At 38.0% G+C, this 23569-nt stretch overlaps 1 protein-coding gene across 4 annotated transcripts in view; it reads left to right on the top strand.

Moving 5' to 3' along the window:
• fubp3 (far upstream element (FUSE) binding protein 3) overlaps nt 1-23569 on the top strand; it is a 94083-nt gene that overhangs the window by 41600 nt on the left and 28914 nt on the right. For all 4 annotated transcript variants that reach the window (XM_059993724.1, XM_059993725.1, XM_059993726.1 and 1 more), the window contains exons 5-14: nt 3141-3212; nt 4398-4455; nt 5742-5907; nt 7424-7522; nt 8979-9077; nt 10443-10545; nt 11215-11315; nt 12878-13022; nt 22257-22420; nt 23425-23498. In XM_059993724.1, the coding sequence (XP_059849707.1) occupies nt 3141-3212; nt 4398-4455; nt 5742-5907; nt 7424-7522; nt 8979-9077; nt 10443-10545; nt 11215-11315; nt 12878-13022; nt 22257-22420; nt 23425-23498 (1081 nt within the window). The remainder of the gene's footprint in view (nt 1-3140; nt 3213-4397; nt 4456-5741; nt 5908-7423; nt 7523-8978; nt 9078-10442; nt 10546-11214; nt 11316-12877; nt 13023-22256; nt 22421-23424; nt 23499-23569) is intronic.

Here is a 23569-nt window from a genome sequence, read left to right on the forward strand (position 1 = left end):
AGGAACATCTCTGGCAAGACCTCAAGATTGCTGTCCACTGCCATTCCCTCTGGCACAGATTGAGCAATTTTGCTTGGGGTACTGAACGAATTTTGCTCCCATCACTTTCAAAGCTAATAGGGACTTATCCAAAAAGACTAAAAGCTGTGAGAGGTAGTTAACTAGTATTGAGCAAAGAAGGATGAATACTTTTGAACTGTCATTTCAGTGTTGAAATTAACACAACACACAAAATGCTGGAGGAACTTAGCAGGCCAGGCGGCATCCATGGAAAAGAGTAAGCTGTCAACTTTTTTTGACTGTGTCTTATGAAAGGCCTTAACCCGGAACGTCGACCGTTTACTCTTTTCCGCAGATGTACCTAGCCTGCTGAGTTCCTCCAGCATCTGCAGATTTTCTCATATCTGTTTCTAAATGTTCAGCTTTTCATGCTTTTCAGTTTTCAATTTTTCCCTGTTTTTTAGCCTCTAGTTTGAAAAAAGCAAATGTTCCACAAATAAAATTTCTCAATTAAATTATCAAAATCTCTGGTTGTAATACTCATTTACAGTGGTGCTAGAAAGTTTGTGAACCTTTTTAGAATTTTGTTTCTGCATACATATGGCCTAAAGTGTGATCAGATTTTCTCACAATTACACTTAATTTTTTATTGAGAAAAGTGATCCAATATTACATGTATTTGTTGGAAAAAGTATGTGAACTTCTAGGATTATCAGTTCATTTAAAGGTGAAACTAGGTGCTTCAGTCAATGAGATGGCAATCAGGTGTGAGTGTGGGAGGCCCTGCTCCATTTAAAGAATATAAACCTGGGTCTTCACTATCAAAGTTTGATCTTCAACATGCAGGTTTTGGAAATTTGCCATGCCTCGATCAAAGGAAATTTCTGAGGACCTCAGAAAAAAAGTTGATGCTCGCGAGGCTGGAAAAGGATGCACCCATCCATATTCAGGCAGATGGTCTACAAATTGAAGAAATTCAACACCGCTGTTACTCTCACCAGGAGAGGTTGACCCCTCCCCCCAAACAAAAATCACTCCAAGAGCAAGGTGTGTAATATTCCAGGAGTTCTCAACCCCAGGGTAACATCTAAGGGGCTACAGACCTCTCTTCCTTTGGCTAATGTTAGTGTTCGTGAGTCTACGGTCAGGCAAACTCTGAATAACAGTGGTGTGTGTGGGAGGATTGCAAGGAGAAAGCCACTACTCTCTAAGAGGAACATTGCTGTTCATCTAAAGTTTGCTAAAGACCACGTGGATAAGCCAGAAGGCTATAGAAAGAATATTCTATGGACAATTGAGTCCAAAACAAAACCTTTTTGGCTTAAATGAGAAGCGATATGTTTGGCAAAAAGCAAACACTGCATTCCAGCACAAGAACCTCATCTCATCTGTGAAATATGGTGGCATTGTCATGGTTTGGCCTGCTTTGCTGCCTTGGGACCAGGATGGTTTGCCATCTTTGATGGAACTATGAATTCTGAATTGTACCAGCAAATTCTGCTGGAAAATGTCAGGGTATCACTCCATGAACTGAAGCTTGAGAGAAAGTGAGTCACGCACCAAGACAACGACCCTAAACACACAGGCAGTCTATGGTTAAAGGAGATAAAATTTCATGTTTTAGAATGGTAAAGTCAGTGTCCCGGCCTTAATCCTATAGAAATGTTGTGAAAGGACTTGAAGTAAGCAGTTCATGCAAGGAAGCCCATAAACATCCTAGAGTTGAAGCAGTTTTGTAAGGAGTAGCAGCTTAAAATTCCTCTAAATTGATGTGTGACCATAAACGTTTAGGTGAAGTTATTGCTGTACAGGGGGTTATACCAGTTACTGAAATACATGTAATATTGGTTCATTTTTCTCAACAAATAAATGAAAAAGTATAATGTTTTGTCTTACTTAATTGGGTTCTCTTTAGGACCTGCATGAAGATCTGATCACATTTTAGGTCACATTTGTGCAGAGACAGAAAATTCTAAAGGTTTCACAAACTTTCTAGCACCATTGTGTGCGAACAAAGAATTGGGGACTGAATTTTTTCTCAAGGCACTTTATGGTTGGATCTCAGTCTGTTCTCCAGAATATTACTTAGTTTACAGTGGTTGTTGCTGATAGTTAGACTTGTTAGAAACATGGGTCCAAACAAAAGTGATCTTTCACCAGCATGTCCATCTAATAACTACAGTGTCAATTTTTGAGAAGCATTATAATGATGGTCCGTTTGTGTGAAGAAACCTTCTAATTGGATTGGTGGGTGGTTGGGACAAATGAGGAGCATCAACTTGGTTTACATTACTGCAGAGGAGTTTCGGCCTAAACCATCGACTGTATTTTTTTCCATAGATGCTGCCTGGCCTGCTGAGTTCCTCCAGCATTTTGTGTGTTGCTTAGTTTCCGTGACTCCATTTTGCTTGCACAATCAGGAGCTGAGAATTGTATAAAGCTTTGTGCTTGTGTCTGATTACACTTAATATCTGGTTTGGAGGAATAATGGATATTGGTTTTGAATGTTTTGCTGCAATTGTCTTTGATAGATGCAGTTAATATAAAGGCAAATTAACATAAATTTTAATGTTATTTGGGCCTGCTAATGTCATAAATGAAACATTAAGAAAGAACATTCAGAGAATAACCCATCTTGGATTTAGTCCTAACTACAGTAGATGGCTCCCTTGCTCATCTTAACTAATGAATTTGTGTGGTCATAAACTTTGTTAAACAACTATCTTTAACTTGCCCTTTGTGGAAAGTATAAGGGGAACGTCAGAGCCCAGTGTTTTTTTAATGCAGTGGTGGGTGTGTGAGTCGCCCTGTTGGGGGTGGTGGTAGATGCACGTACATTAGGGGCTTTTAAGAAGCTCATAGATAGGCATGTGTATGATAGAAAAATGAAGGGCTAAGTGGGAAGGAAGGATTAAATTGACCTGAGTTGGTTAAAAGGTGGTTACAACATCATGGGCCGAAGATCCTGTACTGTGTTGTTATGTTCTAATGAAGCCTGCCATCACCAGCTGTTATTAAAGGAAGGCTGTTGTTCCTGAGCTCTGCAAACAAGAGTATCTTCATAGACAACAGCAGCAGTTTTCTAAGTTAGTTTTAATGTTCTGGGCATCCTGTTGACTTATTGCTTTTGTTCTGTGTAGTAATTGGCAGAGGAGGAGAACAGATATCACGAATACAGATGGAATCTGGCTGCAAAATACAGATTGCACCTGGTAAGCACTATGCTCTTTAAATTACAAATGTACACATTAGAACCAAGAATAGCCTATTCAGCTTCTAAAGCCAGTTCTGTTACTCAAAGATCATGGCTGGTTTGTTTGCAACCTCAACTTCACATTCCTGTGTAACCATTGGTAACCTTTTGCCCTTTGCTCAACCGCTTTGAATATACTGGAAAAACTGCCTCAGCCACCCTTGAGGAAGAGAGCTCCATAGACTATAAATCTTAACTTTTTCTAAGTGTGGGGAAGAAAAATCACCTCACATTAGACACAAATGGGAGCCCCCTTATTTAAAACACTGACATTAAGAAATATCCTATGTTTTCACCCTATCAAGACCTTTCAGGAACTAGTATTTCAGCCAAGTTGTCAGTCTTAAGCTTCAGTTGATGCAAGACCAATCGAAGTTGAATAGCGAGCTTTTTGGCAGACAGTCTTGAGGTGAACGTCGAGCCCCTTTTTGCACCAATCACTGTTCTTTTAGTCTGTCCAACCTCTCCTCAAGTCAGACCTTCCATTCCAGGTATTCCAATGCATTAACATCTGTCCTTAAATAAGCAGATTAGTACAGGTACTCCAAACTTGGGTTTGCCATTGCCCAATTTAAAGTAAGACTAACCTTCTCTTTTCATTTCCTCTAGAAACAAATGCTAACTTGCTGTGTTTGCGTACTAGTTGTTAAGAGTAAAGTATTAGATCCCTTTACATCTCAGAATTGTGCAATCTTATTTAAAATGTGTTTTTAAACTTCTGCCAAAATGGACAATTCCGCATTTCTCTGTAATTTATTTGCCAGATCTTTGCCCATCTTTGCCTCGAGTTCTCTTCACAAATGACTCTCCTACCTAACTGTATCAAGTCATTTGTATCGATTGTAAAACAGAGATCTGAGCACCTTATTGTGCCGAATAGAAAAAACCCAATTTATGCCTTCTGTTCCCTGTTGCTAGTCAGTCTTATGCCCGTGTCCATACTTTGCCCCTTCGACTGAAAGCTTTGATAATTCCACTATCTTTGATGCAGCACTTCATTTTCTGATTTTAAAAACATAAGTCACATCTTTCACATGTTTGTCGTTTATCACAAAAAAATTATCTTGAGCAGATCTGCAGTAATTCTATGGTAATAGGCACCCTAATTTCTTTTGGGTTGACTTTTTGTTTTGCACCTGTCAAGATAGTGGAGGTCTTCCAGAGAGGTCCTGCACGTTAACAGGCTCCCCAGAGAACATTGAGTAAGTCTTTTTTTTTGTCTTCTCTTCACCTGACTGTTTGGCATAATTAATTAGTATTTAATTTGTACTTTCATGCATATGCCCCTCTTTCTATCCATCCTTTCTCAAAAATACAAGAGTTCTAAAATTAATCGTGTACATCTGTTCTGGCTCCTCACCATGGTACCTGAAATCAGTGGCCTTCTGTGGGTCCTACCTTACTTATTAAAAATATATGAAAGCCACCAATTATATTGGCCAAAATCCACTTTACAAACATAGATCTTAATAATGCCAGTATGTAGAACAGCCAACATAATGTGAATTTCTCTTTAAACAAGAGAAGCATTTATTTTTGTTGTTTCTGTTGTCCTGAGAGGATTAGAACATTTATCTGCTCTCTTACAAGCAAAAGCACATTGCTGTTTTGTTTGAACAATGATTAACCAAATATAAACAGAATTAGAGTTGGTGAACAGTGGTACTGCAAAGTCATGCATTAAGGTTCCAATTCCTGGGAGAGCTCAGTTGACCTTTGTAGGCTAATACTACAAGACAGAAAAAATGTTCAATGGAGTAGTTACATGTTGCTAATAACCATGACATAAGGGCAATAGGATCTATACAGTTGTTTGAAGAAGACATTGATTTTGTAGGAAACCTTCTAGTCTGTGGTTAAAAACAACATTGCATGATGCTTGTGTTGGAATTTTAATCCGCACTCGTATGTGTGATTTCTAGCACACAAAAGTAGGAAAGCAGCTGTATATTTCCCAGTGACTTGGAATCTTTTGCTCTCGTTTCTGAGAAACGTTCTCCATTTCAGATTCCCAGATGCCATCGAATACAGATTTTAATTGCTGTGTAGAGATGTGTAGCTAAGTGGTTTGTTTATTTTTCTTTCACCGTAACATTTCAAAATGTAAGGCTGCACCGGGACATAATTAGGAAAAGTGAAACTAAGAATCAAACTGTACATTTTCCCCGCACATAATAAAAGTAGAGCCCTTTTATGTTTAAAAATCCATCCCAATGAGATTGAAATGGAGTTCACAAGTACCTGCCTGAAGTGAATTGAACTTTGTTTGAATCACCTCTCTAACAATCCCATGAAGACTTACTTTCTCAACAGAATTACACTAGGTAACAGCAAAACTGAACAATTACAACAAAAGTTAGATCAGTCTATTTTTGACATTTCCTTCAAATTGTGTTTAAAGTAATTTAATTCAATATTTGTGAGATATTTTAGATGTTATATCTATATACTATCATGACTGGCCAATAACTATTGTTTTATTAATCAGAGAAGCGAAAAGGCTCTTAGGACAGATTGTGGATCGATGTCGGAATGGACCTGGCTTTCACAATGACATTGATGGTTCCAACAGTGCTATACAAGAAATACAAATTCCAGCTAGCAAAGTGGGTCTAGTCATAGGGAAAGGAGGAGAAACAATTAAACAGCTGCAGGTAAGAAAACTCTTGAAAATACTGTGGAGTCATTACAACAAAATACCACCTTGTGGTTTAAGAATTGTATGGGATTCCTACTGAGTTGCCAGACATTTTCTCTTCTTCTGGACATGAAGCACAGAGGACACAATGTTGTGTTGACTTAAATTCATTTGTGCAGTATAGGTAAAGTTAATTTTACATTGTGACCAAACTTTTGAATAACATTTATCAAGATTCAAATTTTATTTTAATATCTTTTGACTATATTCTGTTAGGCTGGTAGAAATTAAAAATAAATTCCATTTCCCTAATAAGCAACCATAGCACTTCTGCAAACCATAGCACTTACTCAAAACTCAGTTATGCCATCTAGTCTTGCACTGTTGCAGATATTAAAAGTACTTCAGCAGAGTCACTTGCATTAAGTTAGTTTTTCATTTTAATTACACTGTCATTTTTTTGTCATACTTTCATAAAGGATTAAAAGTTTAATACTTTAAGTCAGAGCAATGAGCATTTCAATATTTTCTACATTTGGATTTTTTTTGTGTACAAATAAGGATTTAGAAATTACAGGGGAAGAAGAATGTTGATATGGGTTATGGTTTGTGGCTCATTCAAAGATATCTTTGGCACCTTGTGAAAATTCCTACTGGGTGACCTTTCCGATAGACTTGCTAACGTCATCAATTAAGCCTTGGGTTGCAGAGTCCTATACGGAGTAGTGAAGAATGAACTGGGATGGTCTAGCTGAGTGTCTAATGGTGCAATGTTACTACTACACAGCCGAATCCAAATCGAGAAACAAATCATCTCCTTTTCACTTTTAATCTGAATATCTAAATGTATTGAGCTGCACACTGTACCTGGTGCCAGACATAGTTTCAAGTATTTCCTTGAGTACGAGTATTTAAAGTGAAGGTTAAGAGCTTCTTGATTAGTAAGGGCATCAAAGGTTAGGGGGAGAAGGCAAAGAGAGTGGATCGAGAGATAATAAATCAGCCAGGATGGAATGGCAGAGCAGGCACGATGAGCCAGAAGACCAAATTTTGTTCCTTTCTCTTATGGTTTGAGTTCAACTTTCCTCGATTGTCCATAGCATCAGTTATTGTAAAAAGCATGTAAAACATGATCTAAAGTATATTTTTCTAGAAGTTGCCTAATGTGAACCAACTGCATTGTCATTTGATGTGTTCAACTGAATTCTTTTGTGGTTGCTTGGATGTGGTTCATTGACATTCTCAAGCCACCTGCACTATCCAACAATAACCTTCTGTGAAATTTGTTAATTATTGATCTCTGCCAATTGTATCTCCACTATGGCAAATATAAGTGACCACCCCTGTTTTTTTAATCCTGAGTCTGATCATTTCTTTAAAGCTATTTGGATCATCAAATTTCCTACATCCTAACCAAAGATGTAGAGTCATCAGTGTTTTTTTCAGTGACAGAAAAAGTATGCAAGTTTAGACATTAAAACCATTGGGAGTGTCTTTACATGTGGAAGTGTGATCTTTGGTTTTTTTTACAGGAGAGAACAGGTGTAAAAATGATCATGATTCAGGATGGACCACTTCCCACAGGTGCAGATAAACCACTGAGGATTACAGGAGATCCATACAAAGTGCAAGTGAGTTCAATTATGTATCCAGTTAACATTAAGAAAGCTGATTAGTACACTTTTTTGTGATTTTTCCCACTGCACTGTCATACTGCTTTAAGATTATGTTTAATTGAATAATTAAGCTCTTGTGCATAAGTTCATAAGCACACTAACTTTGGTTTAATCTCTAGTGCCTTTTTCAATTTGCTGTTTACCTTATCATTGTTGACTGTTTGACCATTGGTAAAGTGCAAATTGAAAACTACTAGTTCCAGAACACTGGAAATAACAATATTCACTATAACAATACCATACTGTGAAGACTAAAGTAATTTGACAATTTGAAACCTCTCAAGGATGCTGGATCTCAAACATTTAACAGTTGAACATTAATCTGGTGCAAGTGCAAGAAATTAATCTCTGCGTTTTATTATTTTGCAGTACACTTTTCCTGATTTTTTTTTGCTGTCTTTAAGTCCTCCAATGCTCAATTGTTAAATGTCTTTGTACTTGCAGTATATTTATAAGAAATTGTGTGTGTATATCCATGCTTGCAGGTGCAGTAATCCTCCAGAAGATCAGAAACACGTTAGTATTTTTGAATCTAACAGAGCCCTACTAGGCTATGTATTGGAACATACTCTCAGCAGTTAGTTGAGCTAAGAAAACAAAAGCCAGAAATATTCAGCAAGTCACTGCATTTGTGCAGAGCGATGCAGTTAACATTTCAAATTGATGGTCATCTACAATATCTAAGTCAGGTTTGCACGAGAACATTTACCTGGGTGACTGAAGCCTAGCAGCAGTGCTCTTGAAAAGAATGTAGACTACTGGTTTCAACACTAGAAATTCAACTTGAAACATTTAGTCCTCCCACCACCAGCATAGATGGTTGATGGTGCTGTTTTTGAAATCCTTTGCTTGGAGGTAACCCTGACAACAAAGTTCAGAGACTTTGAGATTTCAGCATTGAAGAGAAATATGGAAAGGTACATGAATGGGAAGGATATGGAGGGCTATGGTCCAGGTGCTAGGAAAATTAAGTTTGACACAGACTAGATGGGCCAAAGCGGTCGTTTCGGCTATAGTGTTCTGTGAATCTTTCAAGGGAGCAAATAAAAAATGCTCTTCACTCAAATGAACACAATATTGCTTGACATAATTCTTTCCAGGGTTTCAATTTAACTTCATATTTTCAGTATCTGTGATTTTTAGCTTTTCAGAGAAAATACTGCACCTGGTCAACTGCTGGAAGTGAAAATGTAGATGAGAAAATGTGTGTCCCACTTGTAGCTCTGTAATTATTCTGTTTAATATTAATGTAATGCATTTCAGTTTTACAGCATTGTCTTATAATTCACTATGAATGTTTGCTGTGTGGATTTTTAGGATACAGAATGCTTGCACAAATGATTTGTCTATCTTCAATAACAATGTTGGCTTTTAACCTCCTCCCTGCCTTGCCCTAATACCATTCCTGCAGCAAGCTAAAGAGATGGTCTTGGAAATAATCAGAGATAAAGATCAAGGTGATTTCAGGCGGAATGAATTTGGTTCCAGATTGGGTGGAAATAGTATAGATGTAAGTACTGCTTTAACTGTGAATTGAAGTTACAAAGCTTATGCATCAGTTTTGCCTTGTTCTAGATTAGATCTATACCATAAGACTCATTTTTCGGATGTACAAAGCGGCATGGATGTAATTTTTCATGTCAGCAAATACTGTATATTTAAGTTTTAAATAGCCAGGGTACACCCACTGTATTCACTTTTCTGATTTGTTACCATGGACGTGTCTGTCTATGTAAGCAGTGGTGAAAATAATTCATCTCTCCAGGCTAATGTTAAACATTTAGGGAAAAACACTTCAGATTATCCTGACCAATATGAATTTAAGTATACTGAAAATGGTGCTGTGCTTATTTCTTCAACTCCAGATCCTATTATTGAAGGCTTAATTGTTTTTTTTAAGGGATTTTGCATGTTTAAGAGGCAAATATAGCTAACTCACAATGAGTTTGGTAGCATGGATCGATTATCCAAACCAGCAGACCCAAGGTGTAACTCCTGGTTGCTGAACCAACCAAAAATCACTGGCACAATGATTTCACTACCTTGAGAGGTGATACTGAAAGTCAACACAATTCTTTCTAAACCCCAAACAGTAGCCCATGCCAGAAGTGGGCATTAGGATCAAATCGGGCTTGGTTGTTATGTCCTGTGATTGAAAAAGTGTTAGTAATCACAACCGACAGTCAGTTGGACAAATTAATTAAACTATAATTTATATATTAGTTTTATTTTTTAGAATGGTGGTGGGGGGAACGTCTCATGGAAATCTATGAAATATTGAAAGGCCTAGATATTTATTTGGAGAGGATGTTTCCTGTAGTGGAGGAGTCTGGGACCAGGGGGCAGTGCCTCAGAATAGAGGTAATTTCTTTATACAGAGGGTAGTGAATATGTGGAATTCATTATTACAAGATGGCTGTGGAGACCAAGTCATTGGGTACATTTAAAAAGGAGGTTGATAGGTTCTTGATTAGTTTGGGTCTGGAAGGTTATGGGGAGAAGGCAGGAGGAATGGGTCTGAGAAAATAATAAATCAGCCATGATGGAATGGCAGCAGACTTGATGGGCTGAATGGCCTAATTCTTCTATATCTTGTGGTTTATAACTCACCAAAAACTCTGATCCTACAGGGTGGTGATGAAAGTGACAAACAAAATCACAAACCTACATATTAAGCAAAGCTAGCATATGTATTTGGTTGCTCGAATTATTGTTAATGGTCTTTACAATAGTCCAAACACATTGGTTTGATGGGTTGAAGTTTTTTAAATTAAAATACTTGCGTTGTAGTCTTATAATATTAATATTAATATCTTTGCCAGATATTAATTGCATTCATGTATAAATGGAGTTCAGACTTTTATCTTTTTCTTAGGTTGCTGTACCTAGATTTGCTGTTGGTATCGTAATAGGAAGAAATGGTGAAATGATAAAGAAGATTCAGAATGATGCTGGTGTCAGGATTCAGTTTAAGCCAGGTGAAGCAACAGATTCACTTTGTGTTGGCTGGTGGGCGGTTTTCTAAAGAGGCCTTTTGAGTGCTACTACTCATAGATTTGTTAAATTGGCTGCAGTTGAGCATACAAAGATTTCAAATACAAAGACTGCCAACAAACTGTTTAACCATAATTTCCCTTTGCTTGGTAATGTCTGCATGGTAGCGTAACACTGTTACAGCACCAGCAACCCAGGCACTAATCTGCTATTGTCAAGAATTTGTACATTTTCCCCATGAACGCATGGCTTGCTCCCATATAAAAACTATGGGTCATGTTAATTGGTCAAGTGGGTGCAATTGTAATCCTAAACATTCCTGAAAATTCTTCAGATCAGTAAGTGCACAGTGCCCCAGTGAAGGCATTGCTGGAAAAAGTTTTGCTATTTATTTGAGGTGCTGCACTTGTCCACTGCTTTATTTGATAGTGAGGGATTGTAGTAATTGCCCAAGTTCATCACCATTTAAAGGATGTTGCACTGTGCTGAAAATGACAGAAATATAATTGTCTGAAAAGTTAGCACTGTCATTCTGGGATAATATTGGAACATGTGTTATCATTATTGACATGAAGCATTTAACTACTTAGCCATTGTATTTGGAAAGGGCACCAGGAATTGCATGTCTCTCACTAACTTGATCCTTTTTCTAGATGATGGTGTTATGCCAGACAGAATTGCTCAGGTGATGGGACCTCCAGATAGGTGTCAAAATGCTGCTCATATGATTAACGAACTTATTCACACTGCCCAGGTGAGGAAACAATAGCTTGACTGATAGTAAACACAAGACTGGAGTTTCTATCATTTCAGTACAATCCCGGGGGGGTGGGGGGGCGCATGGGGAATTAATGGACTGTGTAAAAAGTTTTGATACTTCCTAGTTGAGTGTTTTCAAAATTTGCCCAATATACTAGTGGTTTCCTTGATCAGTGGTTTGAATTTAATCTATCTGAAATGGACCTGCTTACAAAATTGCCATATCCCTAGGTTTTAGAAGTACTCTTCAAATTGGATTTTGTTTCTCAGGCATGTTGCTGCTGGTGGACATGTTTTTTTAAAAAGTCTTAATCTCAAAGTTTAATTTGCTGTGGTATACTGAGAATATTAAATGGTTCAATGCGGGATTTATGATCCGTTCACTCACAAGTGAAGGATTGAATATCCTTAGAAAAATCTATTTGTTAGTGATAAGTCTATTTTAGTCATGTTAACAAAACAGCAATCAAGTCACCATACTGGAATACATGAAGGCATTCTATTTAATGGCAAAAAACATTCTATCCAAAAGTGAAATCATGTGGTTTAAGAAAGATTTTCTTTGAAATTGAGGCCATGTATTTTAATAATACATTATCATTCAATCAGAATTTTCAAACATTTTGGCTACAATGTTCAAACTGCCCATAATGGTTATAGTTTAGATTATCAGTTGATTATGTATTATGCAGTTTTTTAAATTTTGCATCAATGATTTTATTCCCTCTTCACCTAGACTACTTTCCTTCTACATTCCATGGCTATATCCCCCACTCTTTGTTTTTTGGCTTAGATTTGGATCTAATCACATAAAGGCAAACTGATTTAATAGGATTTGGCATTTTGTGTATTATTTCATGTTAATGCTGATGTGGTTGGCCAATCCGCCTGTTCTTTGGGGGTGGGGAAGTAGTATAAACACCTATGTTCTATTTAGAAGATTAGAAACATCCATCCCTGTACTTCAACCTGATCTGCTTTTCAAATTTTCCAACATTTTGCATTTCAACTAATATCATCAAAGGGCAAGAAAGTAGGAACTGAATTGTAATTGCATAATTATTTCCTGTCAATGTCCCTTTGTATGATCTGGAATCCTTGTGACATCTTGTAAACTGTTAAAGACGTGAGCATTTGTACAATACAGTGGGCAAAAATGTTGGTTAAAAAAAGATGCTCTTCCCTTTTTTCTTTGCCTATATCATGTCTAAGTTTGAATGTTAAACAATTGTGAATTCTAATAGACTTAGTAGAACCCACTAAAACATTAGCAAACTATTGTATCTGCAAAGTGTAATGTTGTAATACTAGTTTAATTCCATTAGATGGAGTGTACTTTCACAATTCATATGACTGCTACAGGAAATAAAACTGTTAAAGGCAGTAGTTTCTTATAAAGTCAGTATACTGTTGGCTCTTGTGCCATTAAACTAACTATGTCCTAAGATAAGGAAGGTATTCTTGTTGTCCATGTAGCATTTAAATTCTACTTGACATTTGAATAAAAATGTCTGTAGTTCTGCTCTTCACTTTTTATTTAACTGCTTATTCTTTCAGGAGCGAGATGGTCAATCTGGCTTTGGTGGTCCTGGAAGAGGCCGGGGTAGGGGTCGTAGTGACTGGAATGTGGGACCTCCAGGTGGCATGCAGGAAATAACATACACAATACCCGCTGATAAATGTGGCTTAGTTATTGGAAGAGGTATGATCAATTAAATCATTCTAATTTACAACATTTGACACTGCACTGACTGTGTAACAATGGGAGTTTCTGAATATAGGAAAATCAAACCATTTCTCTCCTTTTTAATAAAGGTGGGAAAAGTGACTTGCATCTGTTCTTGTCAGTACATGTTGGTTGGAAATTTGGTGTACTTTCTAAGATTTTTCAGTGGTAGCTGAGGGACAGACCAACTTAAACCATTTTCCCCCAGCTATACAGAATGTCCATTTAAAATCTTTGTCATCTCATTTCCTACCACGTCAAGACTTGCCGTTAAAGATCACCTTCAAGCTGTGGGAGTAATATTGTTGGGAGCAGTGCTAAAATATTGTAATTTTTAAGCTTCTCACTGAGGAAACCTTAGTGAAGTCAATGAAAGATTGGATGTTTAAATTCTATTTGGGAATGTTACTATATTCCCTGATGGCTTTGGCCAGCCCTTTGAGAACTTCGTAGAAAAGTTATGAAAACTTTTTTGACTGAGGTTCAACTCTATTTTCTCTCTTCTCAAGAAACAAGCCTGAACGCACTCCTGAGCCTCCCCATGTACAGGTCAGGAATGTGTTGCTGCTGTAGCAACACTCAGTCAGTGCCATCCCTCATCAGTCACCTTAAAACATGTATTCTTTCCACAAGTCTATACCATTTAGAGAATGCTCGGCATTTACTTGTCATTGCTAATTCCAACAGCATCTTCTAAACCTATGACTTCTACCATGGGAACATCATCATCTTCCTCTGGTACATGAAATATCCTGACTTGGAATGGTGTATTCCAGTTAATTGGGACGCATCAGGAGCAGTATATTTTGCACCAATTAACCTAAGTTTCGTGGAAATAGTTAGAAGGGTATTTAAAAACAAAAACAAACTACCATTTAACTGAGTAAACGAAGTACAGAACAAATTAGAACACTTACCAATACCTCTACAGTACTATAAAATTGTATTAGTTTATAATAGTTGTCAATGGAGGAATTCATCCAGTATATGCTGCTGTGTTCTTTTGATTGACTGTAAATGAACAAAATAGCACACACTGTTTTCATGCAATGTAGTTGATTATTGCAACCCCCAAATCTTCATTTTCATTACAACATTCAAGATAATTGTTGTTAACCTTCCAATTCTTCATAGTTCTTAATTTGTTAAAGTCGTGAAATGGTTTCATTTTCACCCCCAGCTGTTTCTGGCATCTTCAAGCTGCTTGAAACTGCAGTGAGCAAAACAGTTCTGAATTGTCTTACTGTTTATTTCTTACCAATTATCAGTGACAAGAATCACTGCTTTTTGAACACAGACGCACACCCAACTGACGCTATTTAGAAACTGTTCGTTCTAAGCACGGTCAACAACACACACAAAATGCTGGTAGAACACAGCAGGCCAGGCAGCATCTCTAGGGAGAAGCGCTGTTGACGTTTCAGGACGAAGGATCTTGGCCCAAAACGTCGACAGCGCTTCTCCCTATAGATGCTGCCTGGCCTGCTGTGTTCTACCAGCATTTTGTGTGTGTTGTTTGAATTTCCAGCATCTGCAGGTTTCCTCGTGTTTGCATTCTAAGCACGGTGCAGTGTCTATAGTGGCCACATAAGTGCGTCTGACTAACGCTAGTTTAAAAACCTTTCAGCAGCAGCCTGTTGCAATTAAGCGGCATTGTGTCCCAAATAAACGAAGGGAATCCCAGCTATTTTCTCGATTAGAATTTGTTCGAGTCTTCCCAAATAAGCAGCTGCCCCAATTAACTGACGACCCAATTATCTGGAACCACTGTGTATTCTTGTTATCTCTACTTCTAAATTCAGCACCTCCCACCCAACTCCATGGGAGCACCATCACCAGGAGAACTGTAGCAGTTCAAGAAGGCCTCTCACTAATATCACTTCAAGGGCAGTTAGGGATAGCCAGCCTGGCCAGCAATGTGCAGGAGCTGAAAAAACAAGAATAGACAGAAAGTACACTAACATTTGGAGAGCAGTTCTTTAACTACTGCAAGAAAGCAGTTAACACATTGATGCTTGTTCCTCTGCCAAACTGAAGCAAGCTTCTAGTTACAACTGGTATTTGAGATCTCTTGGAATATCATTCTCTTCCCAGTTGTGGATTTATGTAACACTCCAAATCCACTGGAAGGATAAATGAGCTGCAATCCTCTCCTAGACTAACATTCCCAGAATTACGACCCCAGTTAAATTCAGTTTTCTTGGGCAGAATATATTGTCTGCACACCTGACAGCAGTCTCTGAAAGCATGAACATTCTCAAGATGAGATTACCAGGTAGGCATTAGGTATCAGTGGACCATCAGCATCAACACTGAAGCGTTTGAAATGAGAGCGCAAGACCTCACCAAGTGACCTGACTTAATTACAACTGATACATGCAACAGATTGAACTGTATCAAATTGATTGTGAGAATATAGCAAGTGTACAAGCATCGATTGATCGTGCGGTGAATTGATTGAGTCTCCAGTACGTGGGAAGCACTCACTTCCAGTTTTTCAAGTCCACATGTTATCATCTTCTTGGGCTCGGTTCAAAGCTCCCATGTTGCAAGTTGTCCAGTATGTACCTAGACTAACATAACTCTGTTGTCGTTCTGGCTCTATATACACATTACAAAGAGTATTTGGAGCCCAGGCTGGATTTACATCTTATGCTGTTTGAGGATGTGGTTCATGGCAATATCTGAACGGCTGAGTTAAATGCTTATGTTTAAACTTTGTGCTTGGTTGGCCTATTTAAATATTTTGCTGGACAGCTACATGTCCAACTTACAAAGTTCAGGTTACATATAGTTGTCAGGAGCAGAATCCTGTCATAAGCTGGGCAAGTGCTGTGTTAGCGCTCAAGTCTACTGTGACTGCTGCAGTACATATAGATTTCACTCAAGTTTAGTTCATATAAGGGACACTTGTTCAAACAGTGAGAGCCCAGGTGATCAAGGACAATCTGACAAGTTGGATCTGTTGCATTCGGAGAACAATGAACATGTAAGTCAAAGTTACTTGGTATTCCCTAGGGCCCTGACATTCATTATGTATATCTTTGTGCCCTTTTCTAAAATGCAAAGGATCATGATGTGAAACTTTAGCTGTCCATTTCCTGTGCCAGACATGCTGAATTCCTCCAACAGTTTACATGGTGTTAGTCTCACATTTTTCAGTATTAAGTTTCATTTTCCATTCCCATTTTATCAATTCAATGTCATTCTGCAGCCAAGGACCCTGACCACTTTCAACCCCAACCCATCCCACTCTGAACGCCATCAATTTTCAGCTGTATTTACTAATCATACCACCCACTTGAACAAACAGCAAGTGAATATATAAACAGATTAATTTCTTATCCCACCGTCTCAAGACCCAGGGTGCTGCTGTTCCTTGGGTCTCATTTGAACTGTCTGGGAAAATAACAGGTTGGAGTGGGGAAACAGATGGAGGACTAAAGTGGAATCCCAGGTCACACAACAAACTCATTCGTAAGGCCAGTGATGTTGTGGGGGTGGAACTGGACTCTCTGACAGTGGTGTCTGAAAAGAGGATGCTGTCCAAGTTGCATGCCATCTTGGACAATGACTCCCATCCACTCCATAATGCACTGGTTAGGCACAGGAATACGTTCAGCCAGAGACTCATTCCACCGAGATGTAACACTGAGCGTCAGAGGAAGTCATTCCTGCCTGTGGTCATCAAACTTTACAACTCCTCCCTCGGAGTGTCAGACACCCTGAGCCAATAGGCTGGTCCTGGACTTATTTCCACTTGGCATGATTAACTTGTTATTATTTAATTATTTATGGTTGTACATTGCTGTATTTCTTCACAATTCTTGGTTGGTGCGGCTGTAACGAAACCCAATTTCCCTCGGGATCAATAAAGTATGTCTGTCTGTCTGTCGTTTGGACCATATGTTTTCACATATTGTCACCTAATGTGCATAAAGATTTCTTCATTGTAATAGATTGCACGTTATAAAGTTTACTAAGTTGAAAGGAGTACAATTGCATTGCTGTTTAATCCTAAATTGTGTTCAAAAAGGTTAAGGAAGTAACAAAAATGGCCAGTTCTTTATGGCAAAAGCCAGAAGGTAGATGTTTTGTAAATTATGCCAACGTGGCAGAGAAGTGAAAGGTATTTAAAACCAAATTAGTTTTACTATTTTTAAATAGTTAATTGTTCTGTATTTTCCACAAAATACCTCTGCATATTGGTTTAAAGTGAGTCTTTTTTTTCTATTAATAGACTGAATGAGACTTAAAGAGCATCTTGCTGAATTTAGGGATTTGTAAAATGGAGATCCATTGACAATTGTGAATAACGTATACTGAATGGCAGGTTTACAAAAAGTTGCTGGTTGAGTTTTAGTCAAAACTGATGCTCTAATTTGAAAATGAGTCTGGCTTATTTGAAAATAGTTGTCAACCGGTATTTTTTTTCAGTTTGTTCCCTTTATTCTCTTAACATCAGGAAATGTTCAGTATGCTATCTTTAACAGGTCATCTTTATTGCTTTAAGGTGCCAAATGCTATAGCTGTGTTAAAATGTTTTTTTGTTAGTGGCCAATGTATGAAGTTAGTGTTTTACATCAGTCTTCAATTTAAAAAGAACAAAATGCAAAGAAAGTGACTAAAAGTTTTAGAAATATGAAAGACATTCCACCCCCCCAGTAAAGTCTGTGAAATCTTTGAAGCCTGTTTGTTCTTTTGGAGAGTTAAACTTTGTTAGGACTCCTTTACATTTTCATGAAGAGAATAATGAAGTGGCTTAAATTTCTGACACAACCCTTGACCTGTTTTAACTAAACTAGTAATGGCTGAATGGAGCTGTTTTTAAGATGAAACGTGACTCCAATCGTCCAAAATCAGTTCTCTTTTCCCTACCTCCCCTCCACCCTACAAAACCCACATAAAAAAAGACCAGTTCATTTGACTATATAGTGGTTGTGAGAACAGGGGCGGATGAAGAAGCACACGCTTTGAAAACCCAGTGCCTCATTGTTCACATCTTTAGCTTAATGTGACTTACAATATACTGAAGCTAATGTGACATTAATTGTTGGTGGTTGGGGTTTCGGTTCATGATCTTGTGTGAATCTCTCCTCTCTCCAACAACCCCTACCCCCCACTCTTGTCCTCCTTTGGACAGACTGCAATTGAAATCCGACTGCATAACCAATGTTTCATGGATCTTTTCAGGATCACTCTATCTCCCAGTCTCTAAAGTTGATGTCCGGCATTGCCTTTTCAGTGGCTCTGACCAGCTGAAAGAATCCTGAAAAGGCATCGAGGCAATAGAAACGTCAAGTGCTTTCTATGTTGCGTGAAGGCAGGAGCTGGAAGATAAATCGTTACTTCTCTTCACCATATTACCATGATAAAAAAAATTGATGGATAATTCTCCAGTGCTGGGCAGTGTCATTGCTGTCTTTTTAGTGATTTGATTAATTGCTTTACAATTTTCATCAAGTACCATTGCAGTCGGTTTCACATTGCATCCCTGTCAGGCGGAAGAATAGACTGACTGTTGAACGTGTCTGTGACTGGCCACCAAGCGTCTTGTGAGTGACCTCCCCCCAGTGGGTGCATTAACCACCAAGGGCATCCTTTTAGAGACACTGCAGAGGGGGTGGGGGCGAGAAATTGAGTGAGTGAAGCAGCCAGAGCAAGCACACACAAGAGATGTAATTGATGTTAGGACATAAACATTAGATTTTAATCAGCGTGCAAGTTTGAAAAGGCTTTGAGTTCAGATTGTTCAGTGAATAAAGCTGTGAAGGGAAGGCGTAAATTGGCTACATCTAGGAAGGCCATGCTTTAATTGATTTTGTAGGGGAATAGCCTTTTTTTGTAAAAGTTCCCGGGCTTCCATATGTTTAACAGGTACTGTTCCTGGTTTCTAACAACATTACAAAAGGAGAGCATTTTAAATGCACTTTGCACTGTAACTGGGGGCGGATAAAAATTCATGGAGAGAAATCCTTATAAATTTCTTTAACATTAATATCACTTTAGTAATTGTTAGCAGGGTTTTTGGATCACTTAAATTCTGTTGTAGGCATTTTGTTTTCAGTGCAGATTGATCTTTTGTTTTGCAATTGTAAATGAAGCACAATCCAAATTAAACTCTGCACCTTAACCCTTTGATTTTGTTTAATTGTCGTGGTTGTAACCGGATTGAATTCAATGCTGTGTATTACTTAAGTGTCTCCAGCTTGTTCCAGTCTGCTAACAGTTTTCATATTCCGGTATCATGTTACTGAATTTTAGAGTGTTGTCAAATTTGCAACCTACTGCATAAATAAAGTTAGCACCATTGTTCGTCAGGATTTTTTGCTTGGCCTTTACAATTGTTGGTATAAGTCAAATGTCCTGACCTGATTTTTGTCACAGGAATTGTTAACATGTTAGCTCGTTCTGGTCACATAAATTTGCTATAGTGACGGCTCATTCTTTAATTGTTCATGATAAATGCTATCCTTGTTTAAAATATTCTCAACTTGCATTTTATTCCCATTAGTTCTGTGTTATGAATTTTGCAGTGTGATGTATTTTGTTATGGTGTTATTTGTATTTTCTGCTTTGGTCTTAATGAGCTGTTTAGCTGTCAATATTTTCAAAGAAAATTGTTTCCATCAAGAGCTATAGTTAGTCACCTCTAGTATCTTTTCAATCTCAATTCCTTGCCCTCTGGTTAAGGAAAAAGAAGGAAAATTAACCTAAAATTTCAACATGTGGTGCAATAATTTATACAAGTTTAAAAAAAGTTGGTTCTGTGTAAATAAACTACTGTGTACAACTTAAAAGCAAGTTCTTTGGTTTTGGTCAGTTGGTGCCCATAATTATAAAACAAAGGAAAGGCATTTGCAGTGAATAATAATTGGCTTGATTAAGTCAGGGTGCTGCTGTCTTCACTTGAATTATTTTTGTAATAGTCTTGTTTACTCACTGCATTAGGGTTATGGTCCTAAAATGCTAGCAATGCCCATATCCTATATTTAAAGTTCAAAAAATGGAACTTCCCACCGTTTGATGTGGTTTGAGTTCTGTTTGTGTTTTTAGAACAAAGGAAGCAACAGCAGGACATTTAGTCCTTCTGAATGCTCTGCACTGCTGAGTAAGACTAGCTGATCATATTTCAACACTTTGTTTCGTTTGATTTCCCCCTAATTTCCAAGAATCTGTATTGAACGTGCAGAATACATGAGCATCTGCACCCCTCCGAAGATTTGTCACTTGTAGATGAAATTTCTCCTCTTACACCTAATTGGCTCACTACTTGTGAGACTTTTGTTCAAGAGATCTCAGCCAAAATCAACCTGCCAGGTCCCTTAAGAATTTTGTTATTAAAAAAGGATGTATACTCAGTTTCTCTTTGTATGAAAGTGGTTTTATTCAATGGGCCTGTTTGCACTCTAAAGTAATTTTATCCTTGCTTGGATAAGATTATGCACACTTGCAGTTCTCCACGTGTGGTCTTGCCAAGGCCTTGCATGATTGCAGTAAAATTATTTTTGCGATCTGATCCTTTTGTACAGAATTTAACATCGTTTTACTTAATTGTATATGGTATCTGGTTATTATATGCTTTCTGTACAAGGAAATCCAGGTCCCTCTGAATACTTTAATTTCTTATTTTAAACTATTTTAATAAAAGTTATTTTCTGTTTTCTCCAAGGTGCATAACTTCTGTTATCCTTGCAGCTTGTTTTCCCATCTGGCTTTATATTGTAAACACACTGGGATATGCTACACTTTACCTTTAACTTTTTTCTTGTAAACACCTGCAAGAAAATGAATCTCAAGATTAAATTTGGATGCTGCAGTCTTCGCCTGCATTATTTTTGAAAAGTTTTTGAAACTTTTTGGTCACTTACTGTTACTTTGGTAATAGGTTTACTTTGTTCTGCTTAATGAAATAGATTGCAAAGATCTGAGATCTCGGCGCTTGTCACAGAACATTGAAATCTACAGCACATTACAGGCCCTTCGTCCCACAATATTGTGCTGACTGTGTAACCTACTCTAGAAACTGCCTAGAATTTCCCTAGCGCATAGCCCTGTATTTTTTTAAGCTCCATATATCTGTCTAGAAAGTTCTTAAAAGACCCTAATGTATCCACTTCCACTGGCAGTGCATTCCATGCACCCGCCACTCGATGCGGAAAAACTTGCCTCTGACATCCTCTTGGTACCCTTTTTTAAACACCTTAAAACTATCCCCCCTCATGTTAGCTATTTCAGCCCTGGGAAACAGCCTCTGGCTATCCACATTATCAGTGCCTTTCATCATCTTGTACATCTCTGTCAGGTCACCTCTCATCCTCCGTCGCTCCAAAGAGTAAAAGGCCATGTTCACTCAACCTATTCTCATAAGGTACGCCCTCCAATCCAGGCAACATCCTTATAAATCTCCTCTTCACTCTCTCTATAGTATCCCCATCCTTCCCGTAGTGAGATGACCAGAACTGAACACAGTACTCCAAGTAAGGTCTGACCAAGGTCTTGTACGGCTGTAACATATCGTTGTGATATTCCACTTCTACAACCTGCTAACTTGAAAGTGACTCTGAAATTCTTGAACTTTATTTTCTGTTTTACAAACAACTCATTCAGTGCTTATAATTTCCCCAATTACCTGGGCAAGTTTTGTGGAATAACTTTTAGAATGATTCCCTTTATCAAAAGCTTTTTGAACTTTGAAATAATCCAGTCCTTGAGTTTACCAGGTTAGTTCCAAAATACATTTGTCAAACAGTTTCACTTTTCATATCACCATGTGGTCACATTTTCTTACTAATCCAATAGATATATTGCTAATAATAGGTTTGAGGGATTTTGCAATCACTGGTTTATATATTCCTGCTTTTGTTCCTCCTTCCTTAAATAAAAGGGTTATGCTGCTCTCTTTCAATCTGTAGGCTCCAGAGAATTCCTGAGAATTCTGGAAAACTAATTTCAATTCAATCATTTGAAGTATTCAAAAGGAAAAATTCAAGGGGAATAAGTAATACTTTTCAGGACGGTGTTCGTATGGAGACTTCTCTCAAACTTTCACAATATTTAGATGTAATTTAATGTCAGTATTTAAGTGTTTTGCAGGTGACTAAAATTACAACAATTTAAGCTAATGAGCATGAGAATATGCTAACTTTACTGTTTTAAGCAAGCAGGTAATCTGTTCAGGCATGTTAATATTTCCATTTTGTTCTTCAGGTGGAGAGACTATCAAAAGCATTAACCAACAAACAGGAGCACACGTAGAATTACAGAGAAACCCACCACCAAATTCTGATCCTAATATTCGAATATTCATCATTCGTGGAGCTCTACAACAAATTGAACATGCTAGACAATTAATAGAAGAAAAAATCAACGGGGTGAGCTTTCTTTAGTTCTTCCATTTTAAATGCATTCAACCTTTTCATTTCAAATTGTTCAGAAACTGCATCCAAAAATTGGACTTTATCCCATGTTCTTGTAAGTTGAAGGGACAGTACCCTTCTAACTTCAGCAAAGGTGACCCAAGTCAATTCTTATGTTTCCTCTTCTGCTCTCTCTCATGCTGATACACTTTGCATCCACTTTTGGTGCAGTGGTTCACAGAATGACCTCCAACATTTGCACGCTCCATCTTCATCAAATGTGCCAGCCACCGGTATAGTGGCATCCGCACCAGACTTTGGGGCGAGTGATCCCAGGTTCGAATCTGGCCAGCTCCATGTATGCTTTGCATCTGTGCTGGGCTTAGAATCGTGCTAACAACTCTGACTTGTGAAACAGACAAATGGTAAAAGAAATGACATGGTTTCTGCCCAATGCACCAATGAGGTGCGGGAGGACATCAAAACGAGTCCCAATATCCCATGAGTGGGAAAAATCCCCTTCATCCACTCTATCCCTTTGTATTCTGATTTTTAATTTGTCATTCCTCTAAACTGTATGCAAGACCTAATCCTCCTATCTACCGCTGAGTGCAGATTATGACCACAACATCTGGTAATACTCATTCCACTTGTAATATTTTGCATTAACTTCATGCCATTTTTGACCTTGACTACAGGGAGATTATGTGCCACTGTGGGATTGCATATGTGACTACAGGAAAGGTCATCTATCCCAGTAACGTGAATCCCTTGTTACACGTTCTTCCTCCCCACTGTGTATGCGAGTCGTGTATTATGATGGATTTGCTTATGGCTGTAATCCCCTGAGGAAACTTTACTTTGAATGATTATTCGATAGCGCTTAAAGAGACTCCCCTGCCTACAGGTCTTGAAATCTGCCTTCATCTAACAATATAGATGCTCAATAGATGTGAATTTGTGACAAGTATTAAATAACTTCAACCTCTTTCACTTCAGTGTTCTCTGTTTCCTTTCAGGGTCCTGGTCCTGGTGGCCCTGGAGGATTTAACACGAACCCTTACAGTCAAGGACCACCTGGCCACCACCAAAAGTAAGATTCGTATTAGTATTTTACCCTTGTATGGTTTCCTTTTAATGAACAGAATTGATCACTTGACATCT

The sequence above is a fragment of the Hypanus sabinus genome, chromosome 18 (assembly GCF_030144855.1).
Source record: "Hypanus sabinus isolate sHypSab1 chromosome 18, sHypSab1.hap1, whole genome shotgun sequence".
NCBI classification, from domain to species: domain Eukaryota; kingdom Metazoa; phylum Chordata; class Chondrichthyes; order Myliobatiformes; family Dasyatidae; genus Hypanus; species Hypanus sabinus.